The sequence below is a fragment of the Myripristis murdjan genome, chromosome 2 (genome assembly GCF_902150065.1).
Source record: "Myripristis murdjan chromosome 2, fMyrMur1.1, whole genome shotgun sequence".
Classification (NCBI taxonomy): Eukaryota; Metazoa; Chordata; class Actinopteri; order Holocentriformes; family Holocentridae; genus Myripristis; species Myripristis murdjan.
Genome location: NC_043981.1, coordinates 4,224,093 through 4,249,047, shown reverse-complemented (window position 1 = coordinate 4,249,047; position 24,955 = coordinate 4,224,093). Strand labels below are relative to the sequence as shown.

Here is a 24,955-nt window from a genome sequence, read left to right as displayed (position 1 = left end):
AATGTCTTTGGCCTTCCTCAACACATGCCTCTTAAAAAGGTTTAGGCTCACTGGCTTTTCCCAGCGAGATCCACATTCTGTTGTTTCAACGCCATATCAAGCTGCCAACCCAGTTTACCCCTAACATACTAAATCAGACAAAATGGTAATTTGTACCTTGGTCTGGTTGCTACTACCACTGTTCCTGTTAGAATATTTTTCTGATCAGTGGTTGAAAGTCGGACATAAAAGATGCTCTGAACATCCAGCACGGCACTTGCTAATGGAATATCAGCCAGATTAACGGAAAATAAGAGGTCAGATGCTCAGCACTCAATTTTACAGTGATTATAAATGTAGGACGTGGGGATTTTATTGCCTTGTGTGAGCCTGCGTGGGCATCGCTGCCTCTGTGAGATCACTCTGTAACCGAAGTCAAGCGTGGCAGCCGAGGTGGGGTGGACGGGCGGCTGTGTAGCGGAGGAGGCTGGGTTCTGTGGAGGAAAGGGAGCCAAGCCCCCTGGGGCACTGACCTTTTCCCCACAGCTAAGAGAAAGTGAAATGTTACCCCTGCAGTCTTGGTTTGCAAGGTGAGGTCCAGAACGATCCAGAATGCCATTGCACCTGAATAGACCCTTTGTCTGGTGAGTAGGGTATGTCTTTCTCATAAGACACGAGGCCTTTGCAGGAAATCCAGTTAAGAGTCTGGGTTAGATGATATCGCAGGTGAAACAAGTGCACCATGGTTCATCTGAGTGTTAAAACCACAGAATGGCTGCACCGCTGGGCATGAGAGATGAGAGACTTTTTCGCCCCTCTGCATTGTGCATCACAACACCTTGTCTTGAGGCTAAAAAGCAGTCTGTGTACCTTGCAACCCAAACAGCATATTATATTAAAGCCTCCAAGAGCCTTGAACCAGATATCTCAGGTTTCTTATTGTTGCTTTCTGAGACACCAGGCTGTGGTCCACTATTACCTCTAAGTTATTTCAGAATGTTTTCCTTTGCTGTCCCAGATAACCAGATGGGTGGGGTTTACCAGTTGAAGGCATGCCAGTGACAGGTTACATGTCAGTCAAATTGTAATTCTTTCATGTGAGGATAAACGTTCTTACATCAACTGTATTTTATCGTTCATTAACCCAGTCATGTGGTATTCCACATGATTGGGTTAAGAAAAGGCTAACAGTTATTTGCAGATCTTGTTTCATTGAGGTGTGACTCACATGCATTCTTCTTAGTCAGGAAGTAAACACTTAGAACATAAAGTTGCTCTGCACCGACACGTTTAGTTCTGCTCAAAGCTTATCTAATATTTCATATTTGGTTCCCCTGGCTGTTAGATTGTATTTCCACTCACCTATTGAATGTAGATGTAACAGTGGACAAATCAGGTGGTAGTAAGTAATTTATCCTAGATTTGGATTGGTCCATTTGTTACCATTAGGCAGTCCTCCATAAATCATTGGTCAAGGGAAATGGGAGTAGGTGGCCTCTGGCCAATAAGACAAGACAAGGCCAAATCGACCTCATTAATCTATTTCCGTGTGCCCAGAGTAAGGATAGCAGGGAATGTTTTCTGGTATAGAATTTGTGTTTGAATGGGCTGTGCATCTTATTTTGCAAAGCACAGGTCATTTATATTGAGGATGAGCTAACACAGTATAGCTTTTTTCTTCTGCCCATATCCATAATCAGACCAACCTCAAATTTATTTATCAAGCACTTAACCAAGAGTTTTGTCACAAGAAAAATAATAAAGACAACCAATACAGGACAAACAATTATTAATTTTGAGGATGTGCTGTTTATGGTGTGTGTGTATGTGTGTGTGTGTGTGTGTGTGTGTGTGTGTGTGTGTGTGTGTGTGTGTGTGTGTGTGTGTGTGTGTGTGTGTGTGTGTGTGTGTGTGTGTGTGTGTGTGTGTGTGTGTGTGTGTGCGCGCGCAAGACAGAAAGGCACACATGCCCGCTCCTGTTAGTTCAGGTATTTTATTTAAACTATAAGCTCCTTTAAGGGATAACAGCTCTCAATGCATTTCTTACGGTATAGCAACATGTGAACCTAAAATGAACTACACTGCCGTCACGCTCCAGTTTGTTCCTTTCTTTCTTGATTTTGTGTCTTAGTGCATCCAGGATTTAGATTTTTACATCGACTGACATAACTTGATAAGCTATGCCGGAAGGCATGCACTGTACAAGTACTTTCTCCAACTCCACCCTCATTTAACTTGCCCTCATAGTTCAATACAAAACATAAGCTGTACGGTGGCCTGCAGGCACACAAACACATTTGCTTTCTTTTATAAAAATCACCCTTATGTAATCCCTCTTTTTCACATATATCAGATCATTTTTCAAACTGTGACCTAAACTGTGACAAACCATAGATTAGGTTCTTCTCAGTGATGTAGTGATATTTTATCTTTTGGCGTATATCGCAGGTTAACATGCATCTGGGTTTTTAAGCTTATTTTTTGAATTGCCATGCTAGGTTAGAAAAATATTGGAGCAGTAGAAGTTGTTCAAATATGGGTGACCTTCATGTCCATTCTATCAAAGTGTGTACTGTTAAGTTAACCACTTGCTACTGTATAGATGATACTGTGTGTGGCCATGCCTGTGTATGCTAAATTCTGGCAGCTGAGCAAGTCGTCAGTAAGATTTAATGCAGAAATGATGATTAATACTGGTCAGAGGTTGAACATAGCACTGTAGTATTTATCTTTGAAACATTGCCAGCCACCCAATTGACCCTGAGATCAGCTAGACTGATACTGCCTGACTGTCAAATTGATTGATCATGTCACTGGTACACCCCCTCAGTTCTCACAAGCGAGCTTTTTTAGCCTCATCCATGTGGTAGTCTGACCTTCTGTGAATTTAATTCAAAAACGTCTCCTTTTCTTGCTGCCCTTAGACCTGCACCTACACATTGTTCAAAACACCTCCAAAAGTTTGCTTGTAGGTTATATTGTTGGGTTCTAAAATGAGAAAATACACGCCTCCTCTTCCAAAATTATTGTTGGCTTAAAATAAACGTGGTAAAGTTATGAATCATTGTAGACCTGTGCTTGTATAAAAGAGAGATCTGTGTTTATCGAAATATTGACTGATACTTTTTGCAATAAAACACTTAATTTGAGGCAGTTATGCCAGACTAGTACAGTCACCCCTTGAATACTTCAGACCTTAGCAGGAGGCAAATGTTAAGGCCATTATGTAGCTCTAATAGAGCGCCCCATGGCATGAACCTTTTTCAATGCTTTGCTCTGACTGATTGCAGCAGCCTGGCTTAATGGAAGCATTTGCAGTATCCCAAAAAGCCCAAATGCTGAATCTGAATCTGAATGCCCAGTAATTCTGCAGAGAAAAATAGTATGACCACCTTATCCTTATCCATTTGTAAGGTCTTTCATTTTATTCAGTGAGAATGGGCAGTGCGCTCTGATGTAATTCTAAAATGACTTTCTGGGATAGTAGGCAGTTAGCATTATGGAGAGGCCAGAGACCCAGGAAAGACATTAACAGCAGAATAGTGAAATTGAATCCCATGTACCCACTGTAAATGGTGCACCTGCCCAACTCTGCAGTACCTGGCTTTCCATCTAAGTATTTTGTGCAATTTATGATGTGTCAAATTGGAAAAGCTGAATGGAAGTAACAAAGTTTAGGTAAATCCTATTTATTTTAAAAAGTGTTTGGTAACACACTGTTTTGATAAGGCCACTGCTGAGCCTCTGCAACATGTATTCAAACAACCACTGTTATTGTAGACTGTGAGGGCATCTCCGGGGCTAATCAGCTAACATAATCAACTGAATATATGCTGTATACGGTTGGCTAATGTGAAACATATTCTTTCATGTGAATATTTGCACATGTCGATTGCTTTATTGTCCTCGTTTTGCAAACTTATATGGCTACACTTATCTAGCAACTCATCTAATCTACGTTCCTGTGATTCTGCCAACAGTCTACCAAAAATTTGCACAGGTGTACCTGGTCAAGGTCTTTTTTTAATTGAAGAAATTGTGTTGTAAAAGGTGAAGAGAACACCTTTGGACACGGAAATGTTAGCCATAAAGCACTGTATTTTTCTTGCCTGAGTTCTCAGACAGGTACCTATTATGGTTGCATGGCCAGTAGCTGGTGCATTATCATAGTGCCAAGTAAATTTCTTTGTTTTGGCTTCAGACAGCATGAAATATGGCAAACATTAGCCAACACACTACACACAACACTGACAACTTCTCCAATGCTAATAAATTCTTGAATGTCTCTCCCTTTGTCTCATGGATTTCCCTTTGGAAGCCCAGTTATTTGCATCATCCTTGCTGATGCAAACACACAGAGTTCATATTTGATTTTCACTACATTTCAAAAGTTTGCTTCAAAATCAATCGGCAAATGGCTCACAGACTTGAAGACGGGTGCTACTGAATTGTATGCCAAATACAAATGCGCATCAATGTGCCAGAAACAACGCACCTCTATTGACAACATACAGCCACAACAGATGTACACAAGCATTACTTACTTGGCAGACAGTAACGTTCGTTTTCCCAATTAATAAATCAGATGGAAATAACCACTGATTACAGAGAATTACTTTGAGATTAAAGCCATCTAATGTGCATCGTCAGTCAAGCACCGTTTTAAAGGCTGAGTTTTTTGGACGGAAATTTTGGCAGTGCTGCAGGATTCTGCCAAGTTGATCAGATGGACATTTTTAAGTTCACCCCTCCCCCTTGCTCAAATCTTTGGAGCTGTCCAAACTAATCAACCCCCATCAGCACAACTCTCAAAGGAGGAGCTTTTGCGGAAGGATCACAGGTTTACTTTATTTATTTATTCCTCCCTTCATGCCTGTTCAGATAAGTGATAAGACCACTGTCTTTGATGTTCACTTCTCAAAGCACTGGAGAGAGTTTGTTGCTGATGATGCATCTTCACAGTTTTAAACCTTTTTTTTTTTTTTTTTTTTTTTTGGTCTGGCTGGCTGGCAATGTAAATGAAGAGAAGCGAGCTCCTTTTAAAATGAGCCTTGCTTCCTCAGTGTATTTTGCCAACATTAATTACTCCTTAGGTCAGTGATATGGGAGTATGTCTATGTGGTGCACTTTCTTAGGCAGTTCTCCATCATCATCACAAACTGCAGCTACCATTGTGTGATGATGTAGCATAATCCACCTTGTCCACTGATTTAATTAGACTTCTCTGCCCCTCGGAAAGAAACACAATGGAGGCCGATAGCTCTCACCTTCTCAGAGAAAATACCCTGCTCCTTAGAGAGATGGCAACACTTCTACATTCCTTCCCTCCCTACTCAACTCGACCAGGTCTGCCAATATTTACTCCCAATCTAATAGAGTGGATCCATGCTCTCCCACAAAGCAAATTTGTCCCCTGCTCGCAAGTTTGTCAAGAGCAACAAAGCAGACTCTTCCCAGGCAACAGTGTCCTCCCAGGCTGTTTGTTAGCTAACAGCGAAAGAAACTGCAGTCGAGAGGCATTTTGAGTGGCAGCCCTTGTGGGAGAGGAGGCATCTGTTGCCAAACGCACCAAGAGTGGCGAACACTAATTAACAGCCGCGGTCCTGTCCTGTTTACACAGTTCAGCACTGGAATGCTAGCGCGGCCTCCTCCTCATGCCTGGAGCTGTCTGTGTCGTGCTACCCTCACTGTTCACACGTATCAGTCATTCATAATCACCTGAATGGCTTGACGACGCTCCTTCAGTGTTGTCATATCACACTGTAAATGAGTAATTAACCTGAGTGATAACAATTAAAAAAATCAAAAGAAAGCAAAATTTGCCTTTATTGATGACTAAGGTTGTCACACATTTGCTGAGCTACTGAATTCCATCTTCAATACAGACAATTATTGCTTTTCACTTGTATGGTGTGCCTGGAATATTCTTTTATTGTTATCACAGTTCCCAATTTTCCCCATGGTTCCAAGAGTACCCATTTGTTTTAATTCTGTTTTACTTTGTTCAGCTGTGAGCACCAAGTACTTTTTCCTTTCGCGGAACATTGGCTTTAGTTTTGTTTATTTTTATTGGAGCAATGTACTAACTTTGCTGAATTATCACTTTCCAAACTCGGGTAACATTTACTAACATCTTGCGTCATGTACAAAACATGTATTTCTTTACTTTGCGTGACGACTAGTATTACTAATATTGCTACTGTTTAGTGAGCACACAGTTTATCTGCACACAGCACAGGTATTTCAGGAAGCTGCTCCTGCCCACACTGACACCTCACACAGAGCTGCTAATGTCTTCATAGCTCCCACTCCCACATTCCAGTCCTCTCCCATACTGTCCATGCGACAACACAAAAAGCGGCGATGTTCAGTGGGTGAAAGGTCCCGCTGCACTTTGTTACTGCAGGCCAGGAAAGTCCAGAGAACTGCACAAAAAGTTTGGAAAAGGCTGAGAAAATTCTTCTCAATCCCAAAACTGGTGGTACATGTTCTCCCCTCGAGAGTCTAGTGGCCTAGTTGACTGGCACATGGCCCAGATAACATCGGCAAACATCCCACTGAACAAGTCCAGTCAAGAAATGTAGCAGTTTGATGTATAAAATGTGTTGCAATTTTGCCTGTTGCCTCCCACAAGCATAAGAGAGAGGGCAGTTTTCTGCAAGCATGCACATGCATATAGTCTGCATATAAACTGAGGCAGAAACAAATGAATTATAAGAACCAAATCTGTGTCTGCCCTCATGGATGTCAAAAAATGATAATGCTTTACAGTTACCACAATCTTTTTTCTTTATTAATTATTTGCTTGAGCTGGTGTGGACTGTACTATCTTCTTTGCTCCTCATAAGTTATTTTCTGCTCTTCTTCTTTTCCTAAAGACAATCAGCCAAAGCCCAATATGTGAACGTCCTAGAGCAGCTGACTGAACAAACATCTTTTTATTGTTAGGGAGGAAAGGCCATATTAGAACCAACGCCCCTGCAAAGCACAAGTTCAGCAATCAGTCACCATTATTAGCCAAACAGTGCTGTTATCAGTGCAGTCCTACAGTCCTTTCTGTCCAGTGTTATTTAACACAGTGAAGCCATGACATCTATAAACACACCCCTGCTCTCATGTCGACGGTTATGAATGATGTACTGCTATGACACATCACTCAAGTTGTGTACACTGGTTAAACCTGAAGTGTTTCAGTGCTTAGGGCTTTCTCACACAACTGGTTTTAAAATATTATTTTTGGATGAACTTCAAACCTGGTTGTTTTCAGGATTGCCCTGCTTCTGATTTAAAAACTGGGAGCGGCAGAGTAAAAAAGCTAGTCCACCCAACTCAAAACATGTGAGAGCGTTTCTCAATCACTTGACCCACAAGGTCCATGAACTGTTTCTCCAACCTCTGGTCTACCATTACCACACCAAGGTGTGAATAATTATTCGTTAATTAATGATTGCTATCTACAGCATTTTGTGATGCCGCTATAAATATAACATTAACAATTATAATTACTACATCCTCCAAAGGCTTGTTTGCAGCTTCTTCTTCCATGATGATTTAATATTTGGAAACTGCATTGCCTTTTCATCAAATTTGTGTTGCTTTTATACTGCTTGGTATTTTCTCTCCATTCCCACTATCCTTCTCCCTGCCTGACATTCTGTTTGTGGAAACCTGGAGAGAAGAGTTTGACCATACCCTTCCAGCACTTGTTTATTTTTATTTTTTTTGCTCTAACAACTTCCATAAAATGACTGAAATCACATTAGGTATAGATTGCTTGGCCATGTGTCCTCTTGGTGTGGGCGTTTCATTGAAGGTGACGCGCTGGCATCTTGGCCGGGTCCAGCAAGGGCCAGGCACCTCTCAGCGTGGCGCAAACTGTCACATCCACTTTCAGCTGAGCTATGACCGAGAGCTCTCTTTTCCTCTCCTCTCCTCTCCTCTCCTCTCCTCTCCTCTCCTTCTACTTATGCATTAACGATGCATGTAAACTCAACTGATTTTTTTTTTTTACTAGCTCTCTGTGATGTTTTTGTTATGTAAGACACCTTTTCTCTCTTTACTACTGAAGCTGTCATAACAACCTGTGTGGCAACGATAAACACATCTTTATTTGGTCCTGTCACAGTCTCTTCTTGTTTTTTTAAGAAACAAATGTCATGACCATTTTAATCTTCTTGCATTTCACCACTAAAATTATCCCTGCCTTCCTTTCCCGGGGTCAGAGTTTCATTCCATTTCTTTGTAGCTGTGACATTCCCTCTGTATACATGAATACAACAGTTGGAGGAGAAACGTTGAAGCGGGATTGTTAAGATTCATAGCTATATTCTCACAGTAATAAAACATCCTTTTATTTACTATATTAGATACTGCTCAATAACAGACAGACATGATGTATGAAATATGATGCGATCACATCTGATGAAAAGTATAGAGGATTGAAGCATGTCTGCCCAGACTGACTGACCTGAATTAACTCTGTATCAGTAATGCGGTAGTAAAAAGTGAGCTCTAACCACAGAAACTCCCAGCTCACCAACTGCAGGCATGCAACATAGCACCTCACTTGCAACCTTCCTGACTTTTGCTTTTATAGACTAGTAGGACAGGCGATAACGTGTACTGTTTTGGTCTCGCAGAACAAGCCCCTTGTCTTTGAAATTAGAGGTTCAAGAGCATTCCAGCTTATTAATTGTAGTTTTCTCCACTCACATCCTGCCGTCTGCCTGCCCCGCTCTCCATGGAAAGAAACCCCCAAATCTTTATCTTCAGATTTGTGATGGTAGGCAGATGGTAGCAAGGTGAAGTGCTGCCAGCTCAGGGCTGCCTACTTGACCTACTGGTTTCGTAGTTCCCATAGTAACCATCCATCATTGGGTAATGAGGAAATGGAGGGAACAAAAAAAAATCTTGTTTGTCAAGATGTGTTGTGCAACACTTCCCGTCTCCATCTGGAATATTTACTCTGCTAAATGCAGATGGTGTAATTTGCTTCATTTATGGTGTTTTATCCAAAACTCTGTGCACTTTGTAAGGTTTGGTCCAGCCATTTTGTTTTGTTTTCACCTGAATGCAGAATAAAATAAGGCAAAGAAAATGTCAATTGTCCTTTTAATCTCTGAGAAGTTACCACTGACTTTTTCTTATTCTTTCTGTCTATCTTTCATTCTTTTCCTTTCTTTCTTTCTTCCTTTCTTGCTTCCGTTCCTCTGTTTAACAAAGTCTGCACGTTGAAATGGTCATAGTCTTTTTGGTTGCGACATCTGAGAGGCTGTAGTTTTGTCCTCTTGATCCCTTGGAGGTGACATTCATCTGTGTTTTTGTTTTGTTTTTTTTGTGCATGCTGCAGCTCACACCCCAGACAACAGTTTCCTCGGCTTCGTGGTGGAGCAGCACCTCAATGCCAGCGACATCAAGCACATCGACGACATCAAGCGGCAGAACCAGTCGCTGGTCTATGGCAAGGTGGACAATTTCTGGAAGGTACGCTCCCTCATGAGCACATACACTCTGATACATTTATACAGACCCTCAAACACACACTGTGCACATTCTACACCCTAGGAACACAGTCACCCCGCAAGTTGGATGCAGCTTCATAGGACGTTCATGATTTTGATGCCGAAGCAAAGACTTTTTGATCAGTAATGGATTTTGAATGAGACCATATAAAGCAGGACATAGTTCTGAGCTCTAAAAGTCAACTACATAGAGTTATGCTAAAACCTGTGTACAAGTGTGTATACTGTATACTTATGCTCAATCACTCACATTCACTATTTGAGTCACGCACACCTTTTCACACACGTATGCACACAGTCTCTCACTTTGACAGCCACACTGACATGTACATATAGACTTCATCTTTAGATGAAAGCAGAAGACTTCACTAGGCTTGCCAAAGAACACCAGCGCGCCACGGATAACCCATTTTCAGACCTCTGAGAGCCTCACAGAGAAACCCTTTGAGCAACCTTGGGCAAAACTTTTGCAGGAAACTTCATAACAGCCTAGTTTAGGAGCTCAGATTCAGCTTATCTTCTCCTCCGTAGAGTTTTAATATATTCAGATGCATGCTCACACTGCGGCAAGGAGACCAGGGGATTACTGTACCCTAGACAAAAATGACTCACAGACTCAGGGAGATTTGTGCATTGTTCGGCGTGCCGTGGATTGTTGGATTACTGCCCACGCCTTGATGAGCTTTCAACGAACACCCTGTATGTTTCAGAATGGGTCACCACAGATCTAAATGCTTTTTTGGATGTCTGACACGCGAATTTGGAGGAATGATGGCAAAAGCTACAAGAGAGAAATGCCTGCGTCTAGCTAATATGAAGTAACCTGACCAGACTGATTCATTGGGCGAAGGAAGGGGAGAGGGTGATCACTATCATGTCAACCTGTCATGGGTCTTTTCCACTTCCCTCTTACCTGCCAGTTTGGCTGTAGATCCACACAGCTGACTGTAGAGTGAAAATAAATTATGCATTACTCTGCTCATTTCTGGGGTGTTGTGAGCCTGGCCACTTAAGGGTGCACCCAAACCAGTCAGTGCATTCAAATGTGACGGGATGTTCAAAATTTAATTTGGCACCAACAGCACAACATAGTCCTAAAAGTAATCTGTCAAAAATTTTGCCAGATTTCTTGAGCGCACACTTTCAGTCCCCATGTTGAAGCTACATCACAGGGCACTGGATCCCAAGGACTTAAGAGTTTTCTAATCCACAGGCAGTCGGTGCGCTGCTGTAGTGGCTGCCTTCTAATAGTGAGTCAAAGCACACAGCGCCGTGCCATTCAGTTTAGCTTTAAAAGGGCAGACGGGGGAGCCCATCAGCTCACAGCAAGAGGCATTAGCTGCTAATCAGACTCCCAAGCGTGTTCATTACCTCCTACTTTTAATTAAAAGGCCATTTTGGGGTTGACTGATAACGAGCCGACTTGCTCTGAGCTTTCTCCGTTTCCCGCCTTCTCCCATTTCAGTTCCTCGGTCCTGCGATCTCTTTTTCTGCATTTGAAAGATTTCATTCTAAAACCATATATTCATCATCTTAAAAGGTGCCGGACCCACTGTTAAAAAATTGTCATGAAGGTAGATTTTCCTGTGGAATAGTATTTAAATTGTGAGTATAACGATCTGAAGACCTACATAGTCGTAGCACTGAAGAAGGTGCATTCAACCATGATTTGATTTAATGGTTAGCAATAAACACAAAGAATCTTTTTGCTTCAAAACATGCATGGCATTTTGAACTGAAACTTCTTTTTCCATCCCCAGCTCTGCTTATCCAACTAAATAATCAGTCCAAGCCTGAATCTGTCCTTTGTCAAGTTCTTGTTTTGTCCATCCACTTTTCATCTCTCTAGCACCCCTGTTGTTTCCCCCCCCACTATCCTTCCAACTTTCATCCCTCTCTCTGAATCCCATCCTGGCTTCATTTCAGTTTTAATTCAACTGTATTTATAGAGCACCTAGTGTGTTACAAAGTGCTTTATAGAGTAGACAGACCAGAAAGCCAAAAAGAAATCAGACACTAATAAAAGGCCAAACAGTAAAAATAGGTTTATTAAATTTTAATCTCAAAAGATTAATCCATCCAGAGATTATATTGAAGACCATTCCATCAGTCAGTCAGCTATAGCAAAGGCTTGCTCACCGTTTGATATCGTTTGAGATAGATAAGAGATTGTTATCAGTGGAGGGCAAAAGGATCTAGATGTGCAGTACGAACTGAGGATTTCAGAATACACAGCAGGGCAAAACCGTTTAAGGATTTGTAAACAAATTGTAAGATTTTAATTTCAATTCTGTAATTGGAAGGAAGCCATACGATATTATGTGGCCCTTTTTAGGTCCAGTAAGAGCCTGGCTGCAGCTTTATGCACCAGCTGGAAGGGACAGAGAGGTTTGGCTCGCACCAAAAAAACAGAGATGCATGACTCTCTCCAGATCTGAATATGTCAGAATCATTTTGAGATGGTAAAAGGGGATTTCACCAGTGAGGCAACCTGTTTGTCAAATTTCAATGCATGATAATGATTACATGCCATGAGATTTGACATATGATGACAGGTGGCATAGTTTCCTGTTTGTGGAATTGCTACCAAGCTTTATAGACTTTGTGTTCATTCTGCATCATTATCAGAGAAATAGGAACAATGGGAAGAAAGACACTTTGGGGTTTATCTTACAACACAGGTTGTGTGAAGTCAAACAGAATGGTGCAATTTGTTTCCACTGAGCTTTGGAAATGTTTGTGAAATTAATTTTCCAAGTCTAGTGAAGTTTGTGAAAAGATTGGATTGGCATCCAAAATGGATTAAATGTACATTTGACACACATATAACAAAACATTTTGTTTCACATAATATACTACCTGTTATTGTGAAGAATAATCTCCAGCTGTGTAGTATCTTAGTTGTTGAATTGAGACACGTTGCCCAGCCACTATAGGCAGACATCAAACAGCCTTAAAAAAAAGGCTGGAAATATTCTGGTTCTTGAAATTTCAAATGCATCTGGAGTAGCATTACTCAAATGAATGTGCTTAAGCCAGCTCTGCTATCAAAGTGATGTTTAGCCAAATGTTTTGTCCTTCCTGGCCTCTAATTTGGAGAGTTTGGTGTGGGTTAGGCAGGTAATGGTATTCATAGAAAACAAAGCCTGCTGAATGGCCCTCACTCTGCCTGATCAGTATGCAAAGGTGCTCAGGTCATACACATCCCCACAGGTATACGAAGTGCGCCATTGTGTAAGGCTGACTGAGTCATCATGACACAAACACACACACACGTGCACGCGCACTTCTCAAATCTAATTTCCAAAGTTCCAGCACCACCATAAGTAATTTTTCAGGGCTCTGTGACCGGTAACGGATATATTTAGGGTGTGTGTGTGTGTGTGTGTATGTGTGTGTGTGAGAGAGAGAGAGTATACACACGGAGACCTTCATACGACCAGCAATTTGTTTCAAGTCCATATGCTCCATCTATTTTAAACTCAGATCACTTCACTAAAGGACATATTGTGATAAATAAGAGGCCCATGTAATAGCTCAATCTTTCCTGGAAACCAAAACACTTAGTTACTGACTGTTCTCAGAATCAGAATCAGAAATACTTTATTGATCCCCGAGGGGAAATGGGTCAGTTGCAGTTGCTCAGTTCTCAAGAGAGGAATTAAATTATTAGAACTGGAAAAAAATACGAACTATAATAATATGTGCCTTACAAATTCAAAATAAAGTGCATTAAGTCTCAATGTGTGCATTAGTCCTACAATACATTGCAACAGTAAATGCAGAAATAAGAAATCAACCATATGTTAAAAAAAAAAAAAAAGTATACCAATATGATGAAATTGGCTCCAGTCTCCTCTTAGTATTTTTAGCAGCACCATGCCTGTTATTTTCCACTGAGTGCTATCTAATAACCCAAATCCTTAAATAAATAAATACGGTGAGACCCAAAAAGTCTCGTTCTGTTGCCAAGAACTCATAATTTATCAAAAACTAATACCAACGTTATGCCTAATATTTCTCAAACAAGATATTTATTTTTCACAATGCATACATACATGTCAACATTTCACAAGTCAAAATGTGTCCATGTTTGGTTTGTCCACCATCTGCACCATAATCACAGCTTGCTGAGCGTCCTCATCTCAGACATCTGGTAGGTCTTGGCGAAGCATTGAACTTGAAACCTCTCAATATCAGGACCAGTAATCTAACCAAATTGGGACGGGCATCTCTAATGCTTTAATATAGGAAATTAAAGACCACCATTTGGACTGGATGGCTGACTACACTGTATGTGGTGAGATGACAGTGGTGAGAGTGAAACCTAGGCTCACTATTTAGATGATTTCTTGTAAAATAAATTGTGGTGAAATGAAACCACCCCTCATTTTGCTGATGACTCCTGGCACCCATTTGACCCAAAGAAACGGATACAGAGATCTCGGGATTATAGAGCGAGACTGGCCGTAATTATTTTGTTGTTGAGGAAGCAGTGTCGGCTGCAAGACCCAAATAAAATAGCCAGACCACCTCTAAGGGAGCCGTTTCCATAGCAACTCATTTGGAGCACCAGAAAGGCAAAGGGACTGTCTGCCTTCTCCCTCTCTCTCTCTCTCTCTCTCTCGCTCTCTCTCTCGCTCACTCTCTCTCACTCTGTGTGTGTGTGTGTGTTTGTGTGTTTTACATTATGTCAGTGTATTTTACATTATGAGAAGCCTCACAACAAGAGAGAAAAATCCCTCTCTACCTCTTTTAAATCTACATCTCCTTTGTGATTGGTATAGTTTTAATAAGAGAAATCAATCAAGGATGGCAGCCTCCACCTGATTTCACCTTGCCTCACCCAAAAAGAGTCATTGACCCTAATATTTTGTACCCTTGGTAATATACAGGAAAGCTTTTGATGAGAAAAGAGAGAGAGAGAATGAGAGAAGGGAACATAGAGAAAGGTGAGAATGAGAGTATGATGTGTGGAAAGATGGAGAGCAAGCTCCAGGCCATTGGCTACTGATCAGAGGACATGGTGGAGAAAGAGACAAATCACACCAAGCTGACAGGGACACACACACACACACACACACACACACTGAGAGCTGGCATATGCAGAGCAGTAAGGGCAGCCTTCCCACTCTCTTATGCGAGCAGGCTCACAAACAAACCTCCACAGGCTTGTGCATCATCCCCATTCATATGACAATGCTTTTTTCACTGCTAGAATGTAGCATAATTGAGTTGTAAACTAAACCTGCCTTGTTCATCCTGCACTGGTGTATATTGTTATGTAATGGGACGTTATTCATCATTTCTGAGCTGATGTGTGATTACTAATATAAAAACCAGGCTTAAATGTTAGAGGAAAGTGTGGTAGGTGAGAGTAGGAAGTGTGATTGGGGTTGATACATAAATACCTCACATAATCCAACACCATCAGAAAGTGTTAGTCGTTTTCACTTTCTGTAATCATAGTACAGATACCAATCAAAAAATAAGTTGTTATATATTTTTGTTATACTGCCAGAGCTTTGGCTGTGTATCAGCTCTAATTTTCTAAATAGAGTTACTTTTTGCATCTTCAGCTGCATCTCTCCTACTTAAATTACATCTGAGGCTTTGGTATTATTAGTGTTATTTGAATATACACAAAAACACAACCATGATAAATGCAATGTTTTTTAATGCTAGAGGAATGTGCAGATTGCAAACTATGTACAGTACATTTGAGAGTCAGTCCAGTCTACTGCCCCAGCCGGGTTGTAGATCTGCTTCTCTTGGCCTCAGGTGCACCTTCTCCCATGTCCACCCTCTGCCTCTTTTTGGAGCGGTGTGGCATCTTGGCCCCTTGTGCTCCATGGTGGCCGGGCCTGTTCTCTTCCTCATCCAGGTGGCGGTCACAGTGCTTGCGCTTGTGCTTCCGCTTGTTCTTGGAGTTCTCATTAAATCTTGCAGTGGACTGAGTGTCACTGGCCTGGGGTGGGACCTGGACCTGGGCAAATGCGTTGTCAAGCCTCATTTCGCTGGAATCAAATCTCTTTCTCTCGTTTCTCCAACTGCGTCTGCCACCACGGAATGTGAGGGACTCAGAAGAGTCGGTGGAGGCCTCAGAGTCACTCTGGTGCACTCTGTCCCAGGTGTCCAGCAACAGGAAGTCTCCCTGGTCAACAGTCTTCAGCTCTTCAGAGCCTGAAACAGGCTGTGGACTTGCATTAGCCCCTTGGGTCTGTGCCTGGGGTTCAGAATCTGTAGTGCTGCCATCATTGGTGCACAAAGCCTTGCCAAGGTTAGACTCTGTATCTAACAAGAGGAGGGCAACATTAAGATACAGGAGCAACAATCCTAAAAATCAAGTCATATGTAGAAACTTAACAAGATAGTCATAACAAAGATTTACCATCAATTAATTCATTGCTTACTTCTCTGGCACCACAGTGAGTGAAGGCGCCTTTGTTCGTGGCGGCGCTTCGCTTTGCTCTTTCTGGCCTCTCTGTCACCAGGTAGGACAGCAGCAAGAGCACGGCGAGGCTCAAATGAAAAGGTGGAAGGCACGCAGATTTTCGAGGCAACAGATTTTCCAGGGAAGAAAACATTCTTTCCCTCCTCACATACAGATGGTCCATATGCTTTAAATGAAAAGAAAATATGCATCAATACACAAATAACAGTTATGCCAGGTACAGTTACATATCCAGCACCTGGCGGCATGAAGCATCTAAGCTTTCACTTAAGGTGCTGTGTTTTATTATTATCACTAGTATTATTTTTTAGCATATTAGTGTTGTTATTATTATTTTACCTTACCTAACCTTAGCTAATGTTGGTGCTTTAGGTCGTTTATTTAAAAACAGAAAAAAAAGGAAAAAGAAAGTGATTTCCTGAGGTAGTAGAATTCATAGAAGAGCGTTTTTTAACAGTTCACTTGTCATGGCCACACCTGCCTGTAGATAACTGTGGGGCTACATATGAAATAACAGCTCGTTACTACGCGGCTAACGCGTCTGCTGGTTAGCTTAAACTAACAACCACAAATCACTTCACTAGCGACGTCTTAGCTTGTTTGTTAACGTTGTTCAGGTTAAAAAATAGCCAGTTACAGGCAAAACATTCACCATGTGAGTTAGAGCTGATTTCACTTAGTCTATGTTCTTGAGACACTTGGAATCCCAGACACAGCAGCAGTTCACACACAGTGTGTGTGGAGGCAATAACTTCATTTCCAGTTCGTTACATTATCGGTTGTATTTGATCTGGATATTTGTTTGATAAACCTCCTCAGGGAAAACCCGTCAATGGTTCATGGTTTGGATCAAGAAGCTGTTGACGCTACCTTTAGTGTTGTTCCTTATTTCCCTCAACGTTTATGCTTCAGATAACGGACTAAAGTAGGATTTTAATCCTCGCCTACACCTCAAACCTCTGAAGAATTCCTGTAAGGATATTTCTTTAGTAAATGAAGTAATTAAGTAAGTAAATCAAGTGCAATGTCTGCAACACACTTTTCGTAAGGAAATCTTAAGCAAATTGCTGAGGGAAATGTTTCACTCAAGATGCTCCACCAGCCTTAATCTGTAAAGGCCTGTGCGGTACAGCACACTCACTAGAGTATTTCACAATTGTTTCATGATCACAGGCTTACCTCTCTTGTTTGAGTTCATCTTGAAGTTTCGGTGAGATTTCAAGGTTATCCAGGTTGTGTCCATCCTGTATTTTGTTTGTAATGAATTCTCAGTGACAATAATCCCCTTAAGTCTGCACAGGGTTCTGTTATGTCTTTATGACATGTGCTTTATGAAGCCATTGTTGCTTTCAGATGGAGATAAAGGTGTTTGGAATGTTCGGGTTTAAACAACTTAATATCACTGTATATAACTATGGCATGAAGAAATGTAATTTACAGGGGAACTGAATGAAAATGTATTTTGCACAGAATAGAATAGAATAGAATAGAATGCCTTTATTGTCATTATACAAGCAGTACAAGCACTTTGCATGTGACCTTATTTGTATAGTGCTTTAAAGTGGAGTTTATAAGATGCTTAAATGACAATTAAAACAAGAGACATGTTTGCATACCATATGCTTTTGTTATGCCCTCTAAAAATCGTAAAGTATGTCACCCCTATTGTCCAGTTCATTTCTTCCTAATTAGTCATTATCCCTTCCTGGCATGGGCACACAGTGAACTGTCGTAGATGCAAAATAACAGAAAGGGAGGAACTGTTTCCAGTTCTTAGAGTTTACTGAGCAAAACGGTGACAAGAGCACTGGGCATCGTTGTTGTTTCATGAGATAATAAAGTTGAGGTAGAGGATCCGGCTACTAAATTTGGGGGTGTAACCAAAAAATAATTTAACAAGTAGCATAACAAATTACTGCTTCCAGCAAGTACTGAGTAGTACATAAATTTATATTAGCTGCTTACATCAGTGGTTTTCAAAGCGGGGTCCGGAGACGCCCAGGGTCCCTGAGGGTCTTCCACCGGCTCCTCAGCGAATTGAGGAATAGTTTAATTTCACTGTCATTTAAATGCCTGTGAACGCACATCTTTCACAGCAAACACAAGAAATCTGACATTGATCCAGCATCAATGGTCCCTTTTGAATATATAATTTTAAGTGATAATTTTTAATGATGACTGATTTTTTTTTCTTGATTGGTGGTCATTTTTTCTAACTTTTTTTCTGATTTCTTGCAAATTTTAGGGCCATTTATTTATTGCCCTTTTCCCTCTGTTTTTGAAAGAAATCAAGTGGATTTTATCAGGTTGCAAAGGGTTAATTCACCGGAAATTGGTATGGAACAAAACTATGCACAAGTGATTTTTTTTTTTTATTGTTTTTTATATTATGTAGTAATTTCACCACTTTGAATTTATTTGACAAGTATGACACCTAGATAGTTTCCAAAAGTAGCACAAACCGAAATCATTTCAAGTGCGGTGTGTCCAGAACATGGAAAAGTTTGAACCCCCCTGGCTAACATGACATTGACCGAGGACACACAGTGTGCTTCGACGCCTGCGTCTCACCCAACAGCAAATTTTGTGGTAATTGGGCTTGAAACTATGTGAACTCCTCCCACAGGCAACTGTTTTGTTCCCAGCATGCTCCACTAAGCAGACTTTTTTTCATGTATGGAGATGGTGTTAAGATCCCCTCCGGTGTCATTAGCTTCTGTGTACATGGTGCAAAAGTTTTTAATTGCACCCAATGAAGCGTGCGACATTACAGGTGTCGCCATCGCCGCAGGACAGGCAGTGATATTATTGCTGGTGCATGTGTTTTTTACATTTATTTTTCCTGTACTTTGGTTAAACCTGGAAAATGGCTTAAGGTTTCACTGGCTCATATGCATGTTTCAGCCTCACTGTGCCGCCTTGGACTCTTTGTCTCCTCGTCTTACTCTTTTTCCCCTTCTCTCTCCACACTCTTTTTCCCCGCTTCCTGTTTAATCTCCCTATTTCCATCCTCTCGCATCTTCAGTTTCCCCTCTGTACACCTGGAGGATCACTGCGTTCCACCTCTTGACGCACACACACACACACACACACACACACACACACACACACACACAAGGCTAGGATTTGGGTTTTCATCTACCTTTTTAGCATAACGTGACCGTGAAAGTAAACTTCAGTGTCATCTTCAGTATTTGTAAAAACTCAAAATCTGCCAGGTCATTTGACAGGGAGCCTGGTGTGGGTGTGTTTACATGAGTAAGAGGCCACATAATATAATGCTGCATTTGCATAAACATTGAGGGCCACTTTCAAATAAATTTCAAAAATAAATGCCAGCAGGTGTATTGTGAGCTGGTTTTGGAGCTGTGTGGTCGGGGTTTCAGTGACTGTTATTGTCAGGAAATTTTACAACCTCTGCTCAACTCCCCAGATAGACAAATCCTTAAGCCTTGTAGATGCATGTCTGTGAATATGGCTGGTTAATGGTTTTTTACATCTATCCATCTGTATATGTAGCTACACAAACATTGCATCTGTCTATCTAGCTGTAACTACGTCTGTCTAACTAATACATTTGTGTGAGTAGCTAACGTAACATCTGTCTGTCATTAGATTTGTCTGTAGCAAACACCAAGTCTTTGTGTGTAGCTAACACTACAGCTGTCGATCCAGTTATCACCACATCTGGTTTTCTATCTGTACATCTCTCCATTTCACTAAGTGTGGATGGACCTGTCAGCCTGTGTGTGGGCGGGTGTCAGGGGTTACACGGCAAAAGGGATCTTTCCTTCCTCTGTGAAGGACAAGTGAAGTAAATTTTCGTCCTCACCACCATGCTTCTGGTTAAGGGGCACCAGAGACTGTCAATTTGAAACTATTTCAGATGGGAGGACGATCTGAGGTGCGTTTGATGTTGAAGGCCATCAAGGGCCGAGCAAGTCGGACCAAGTGCACTCGTCTGCATTCTGATGAGCCTTTCTTTCGCCAAGGTTCTCCTCAGCTCTACTACTGCAGCAGATTTGAAGATTATAGCACTACCATAGGAAGCTATGAGGATTTTCCAGGTTTTATTTAATCAGGTCAGGGGCACTGGTTGAAGAATCACTGTTAATTTTGTCTCCTCAAGCTGTGACGAATAGTATTGGTCAGACAAGACTTTTGCATGATGAAATCAACAAATAAAAATGAAAGGAAAATGTCAGAAATAGAGAAATGAAAACACAGCTTCTGACCTCAGTTTGAAAGGCATCCAGACATTAGTTTTGAAGAAGCACGAAGGTGTATGCCACTGGATAATGATATTTGAGTATCAATCTGTGTATGAAGGTCATTAACAAATAATTTGCGGGAGAATGTACAGAAGAAAAAATGTGAAATGATTCAGTAAACTCTGCCTGACTCTCACTGACTATACTTCATGTTAACTAAAGCTAGATTAAAACTAACAATTCAAATAACTAAAATGTGGCTAAAATCTAAAATGCATTTTAGCTAAAAGTCTGAAATGTACGCTGTAAAGAATCTCTTTTTCAGTGGAGACCTGAAATGGCAGACCCATGATGTGATATAAGACATCAGAATACAGTGAATATCACAGGAAAGAGAAAGAACACAGGGGAGAGACAGCCTGTGCTGAGTACTCAGCTGCCAGTGAGAGGTGAGGTTGATGGCTTCTGTTGGAAATGTGCTATAATGCAGAGATTAAGTTATTTCGGCCCTGGCATCTTGACATCTCTACCTGTCAAGCTAAAGCGCTGAAATATCAGAATAATGCTCTCAGCCCTGGAGCTTTGCCACTATAGGAACACACAGTCAGAATAAGTTTTATTAAAAAAAAAAAAAAGGAAAAAAACATGCTGTACACATGATTCTTATCTAAACTACAGACAATAAACATTCCCAGTCTCCTTTTGTGATTGGCTGAGCCACATTCAGAGCCACTGTGTCTGATCCCATAACAGTAAAATTAAATATTAATCATCAACCAATGAACCAAAATCATCCGTCACGGTGGGATTTATGTGGTGCTCGTTTGCTTTGGTTTTAATCAGTGAAAAGCTGATACTTTGTTCTGTTGTTCATTTGGTTCAGTTTGATTTTGCACAGCAAAAAATCCAAACAAATGAGAATGGTCAGGCTCAGACAAAAATTGCTAGGGTGCAAGGTGGAAAAAGGACATGTTTACTCTGGGGATGTTCTTTTCCTCTCTCACTTCATTGTACAAATACATTTACAGTCTCAAACATGGGCATGGAGCGCCATCAGCAGCTCTGGCATTTCTTCAGTATTGTAGTACTCGTTTGGGCTCAGTACCAAGAAGACAATTTGTTTCCTTGTTGCTGCATGTCAGCCCTTCATTCATTTGGTTCCTATGTTGCGTACTGCTAATGCTACCAGTTGCTTGTTTCTCTTATTAATAACAAGTCCATAATGTGCACCTGAGCTGTGGGAGCTGCTTTAGCCCAAAACGCAGGGTGCTTCCTGCAGTTAGGTTGAGCGTAGGCTGGTTCACACCACAAATGAACCGCTCCTTTCCTTTGTAATCGTGCCAATACCGCGTCCTCAAGTGTGCCTGCCTTTGACGGGTTGAACTGTTAATCTCTTCCTTTGTAAAAGCAGCAGGTGTGAACAGGGACCAGTGGCTTCAGCAGTGAATTAACTATGTGCTGTACCTATAACTGCTCTGCCTTTACTGCCTTGCCGCGGGTCTCGGAGGTTTTGTCTCTCAGCCACTAAGCTCTCCTCCCCGGACAGTCATCGCTCAACCCTCCCTCTGTCGACAGAAAGCAGCCGCCGCCTCTCCTGTTTCCTCTCCTGGCCAAGGTTTACAAATTCCCTCTGATTTACAAGGTCATAAAACTCCCCCCCCACCCCCCCACCCCCCTCCTCCTCTCCTGCTTCAATCAAGCTCTCCGGCTGAAGCAACGATTTTATAACCCCCCACCCACCCCTCCTCTGTACAAGGCTGCCGCAATTGATCTGCTTCCTGGTTTCAAATCACATATTGTGTGTGCACAGAAACGTATCTGTGGATACAAACACACACACACACATCTACATCTGCACACCCACGTGCAGAATATAGACAGACATCCACATGGGCCATCCAGGGACCTGCAGGGAGAAGCCAAGCCTTTCTTCATGCCTGTTAGCATTACAAAGTCATGATTTCTTGCCACTTCAGAGTCTGTCGACAGCAGAGGCAGACTAATTTATAATATATGAGCTGACATAATATTACAAGAAGGAAAGGCAAAGAAAACCCCAACATAGATGTTTAGATGGGAGTCCAGCAGAGATCTTAAAATGTACATGCACCTAACTAGTGTGATTTTCCCACCTGTCTTGCTCTCTGGTTGGTTTTCTTTGCGTGTTGCCCCTCTTCTGAAATCAGAGATCTGCCCGTGTCTCTTTGCCAGGGATGTGATGTTTTTTCTCTCACCTGATTTTCAGATTTTTGGGATTTTTTAAAACACAGCTCCCCTCTACCCAGTTTTCTTCAAGGTTGCTTTTTAGCCTTTTCTTCAGTTTGAATTTATTTAATTTTTTTTACTCCACTATGATGACATCCTAGCTCTGCTCTTTTCCTTTCTCTGCGTCTTTGTGTGAAGCAGCCTATGCTCCAGAGAGCATCTGGCGAGTGATGTCCTCTGACCGTAAAGCTTTGTACAGAGAGTGCTTGGGAGGGTCATGGCAATCCTTGTGCGCACGCACACATGCACACGCACACACACCCCTTACACATCCTGCTGCTTTTGTAATGTATATTTCCCCCCTGCTGTCACATTTCTGTCTCTCACATGGATCTAGGCATGAATTTCATTCTTGCAAACAACAAAACCACAGTTACATTACCTTCAATTCTCCAAAATAGAATTTATTTTGTAGCCATGTAATCTGAAGGTACTGAATATTCACTTGGTATTTTTCCCCTTTCAACAAGGCATCTGCATTATAAATAATGTGCTTGTTTTCTTAGAGTTTGACTTGAACTTGGAAAGTGAGGTTTTGCTGCTCCCAAGACCTCAAATTCAGCTCTGCCTCCCATTGATTTTTACAAAAAAAAATGACCGATCTTTTCCAGCCTCAAAATGCATATAAAATGAATGTCTCCCTTCATACTACCAGTCTTTATACCTAAAGCTCAGTAAATTGATTTTAGAGTTAAAAAATATATATATATATACTGACATCAACATTGATGTTAGGGTTGAACAATTAATTGAGATTTTATCAAAATCATAATATAACCAAATGCAGTATCCAAATCGCAGGAGCTGCAGCTTTTTGACTTTACTTTCCAGATGTAAGAAAATATCTTGGTACAGATCCCAGAAAAAAAAAAAAAACATCACATCGTCATCTTTTTAATAAAAAAAATCGCTAAATGATTTTTTTTTCACCATATCATTCAGCCCTAATTGACATCAGGGTAAATCCTGAAAAAAATACCAGCATCGATGGTTTATCTTGACTCATCTCTGTGTATTACAGTGACTGTCCGTCTCCGCTGATGACAGAACTCGTTATTTGTCATCAGCTTTTTCTGGCCTTATGTGCAACCCCTTCTTCACGCAGGAATATATGTGTGTGTGTTTTGCGTCATTGTGCATCATTTTACATCCGCATCTCCAAATACCTACCAGTAACCTTCCTCTAACAATCCCTCCATACAAACAAATACACGCAGGTCCTGCGCTCAGCTCTCTAGAGTGAAGGGATTACAGGGTAGTGATTTCACCTTCTAATTAGGACTTCAGCACACAGTTACACACACACACACACACACACACACACACAGGGCTGCTTTAGTTACAGCAGGCTGGATCGAGGCATCTGATAGTCAGGCCTCCAGGGACCCTGACGAGCGGCTACCTGGAATTCAAGCTCCAACAGAGAGAGAGACACACACACACACACACACACACACACACACACACACACTTACATACACATAGGCTGAACTGAGAAAACTGTGCAGAATGGGCTTCCTGGAAAGGCCTGCAGGCAGAAGCAGTTCGAAAGCAGGTTGTGCGTGGGAGCTGGTTTGTGTATAAGTTGGAAACATGTAGCCTTTTGCAATAATGAGGTTGTGTTGCCCCACAAGTGTTACACAGCAAAAGTATTCAAAATCAGTATATTTCTGTGTGCACACCTACTGTTGTGAGCGTACCTTTTCACTACCCTGTCCCTGTCATTACGGAGGAAATGGCTAGCTTTCATCTTTACTGCCTCCCTGAATAGCTGAGCTTGGAGCAGGGTGTATAGCGTGTCCCATATGGGTCTATCTGCAGCAGGCGCAGGACAAAACGAAAAAGACGAATGCTGCACCACAGTTCAGCAGCAGGCCCCCAGGGAAGTTTTTTTTTTTTTTTTTTTTTTTTTCACCAGCGAGTTTGCAGGGTTATACAGGAGACATGTCCTCTTTTTCAAAATCAAAGACCTGCAGTGACAATCCCAGTGCTAGGCATGATCAAAGCTTTTTTTATTATGCAAGTCAATATGCTCGCATACAAATTAATAAAGACAAGTATTATTTTTTTTATTAGATGTCCATATGGTGCTTCCACAGGTGTTTGACTAATGTAGTGGAGTTTTACTGTACTGTACATGACTGGGAATGCCAGTGTTGTCCCACTCAGCCTCAAGCCTGTCTGCATAGCTTTTTTATAAGGAAGCAGTTTACTTGCTCAAAGCTGATCTAGGTTTTTAGGATATTCAATGACCATACTAATGATTCTGAATGTTTGTCCCATCTACTCCAATTAACCCACATTTTACATTTCAACCAAACCATTTTGCAAGTAATGTGGGGGTACTAAAGATTTCACAACATATAATCAAAATCCTTTTTCCTGGCACAGAGACTGTTCACCCGTTTTTCAAGTCATAAAACACAACAGTGTTGCTGCTTTTAGGAAAACTAATGTGGACGACTTTATTACAATGACGGAATACTGTTGTGAAGAAAGTTTCAAGTGTCTGAAAGTTCATTTTT

General features: G+C 41.3%; 1 protein-coding gene across 1 annotated transcript in view; it reads left to right on the top strand.

The window, feature by feature from the left end:
* The window catches only part of mgat5 (alpha-1,6-mannosylglycoprotein 6-beta-N-acetylglucosaminyltransferase), a 107,725-nt gene that overhangs the window by 67,352 nt on the left and 15,418 nt on the right, over window positions 1-24,955 (top strand). The window contains exon 11 of the mRNA XM_030069887.1: window positions 9,329-9,462. Within this exon, the coding sequence (XP_029925747.1) occupies window positions 9,329-9,462 (134 nt within the window). The remainder of the gene's footprint in view (window positions 1-9,328; window positions 9,463-24,955) is intronic.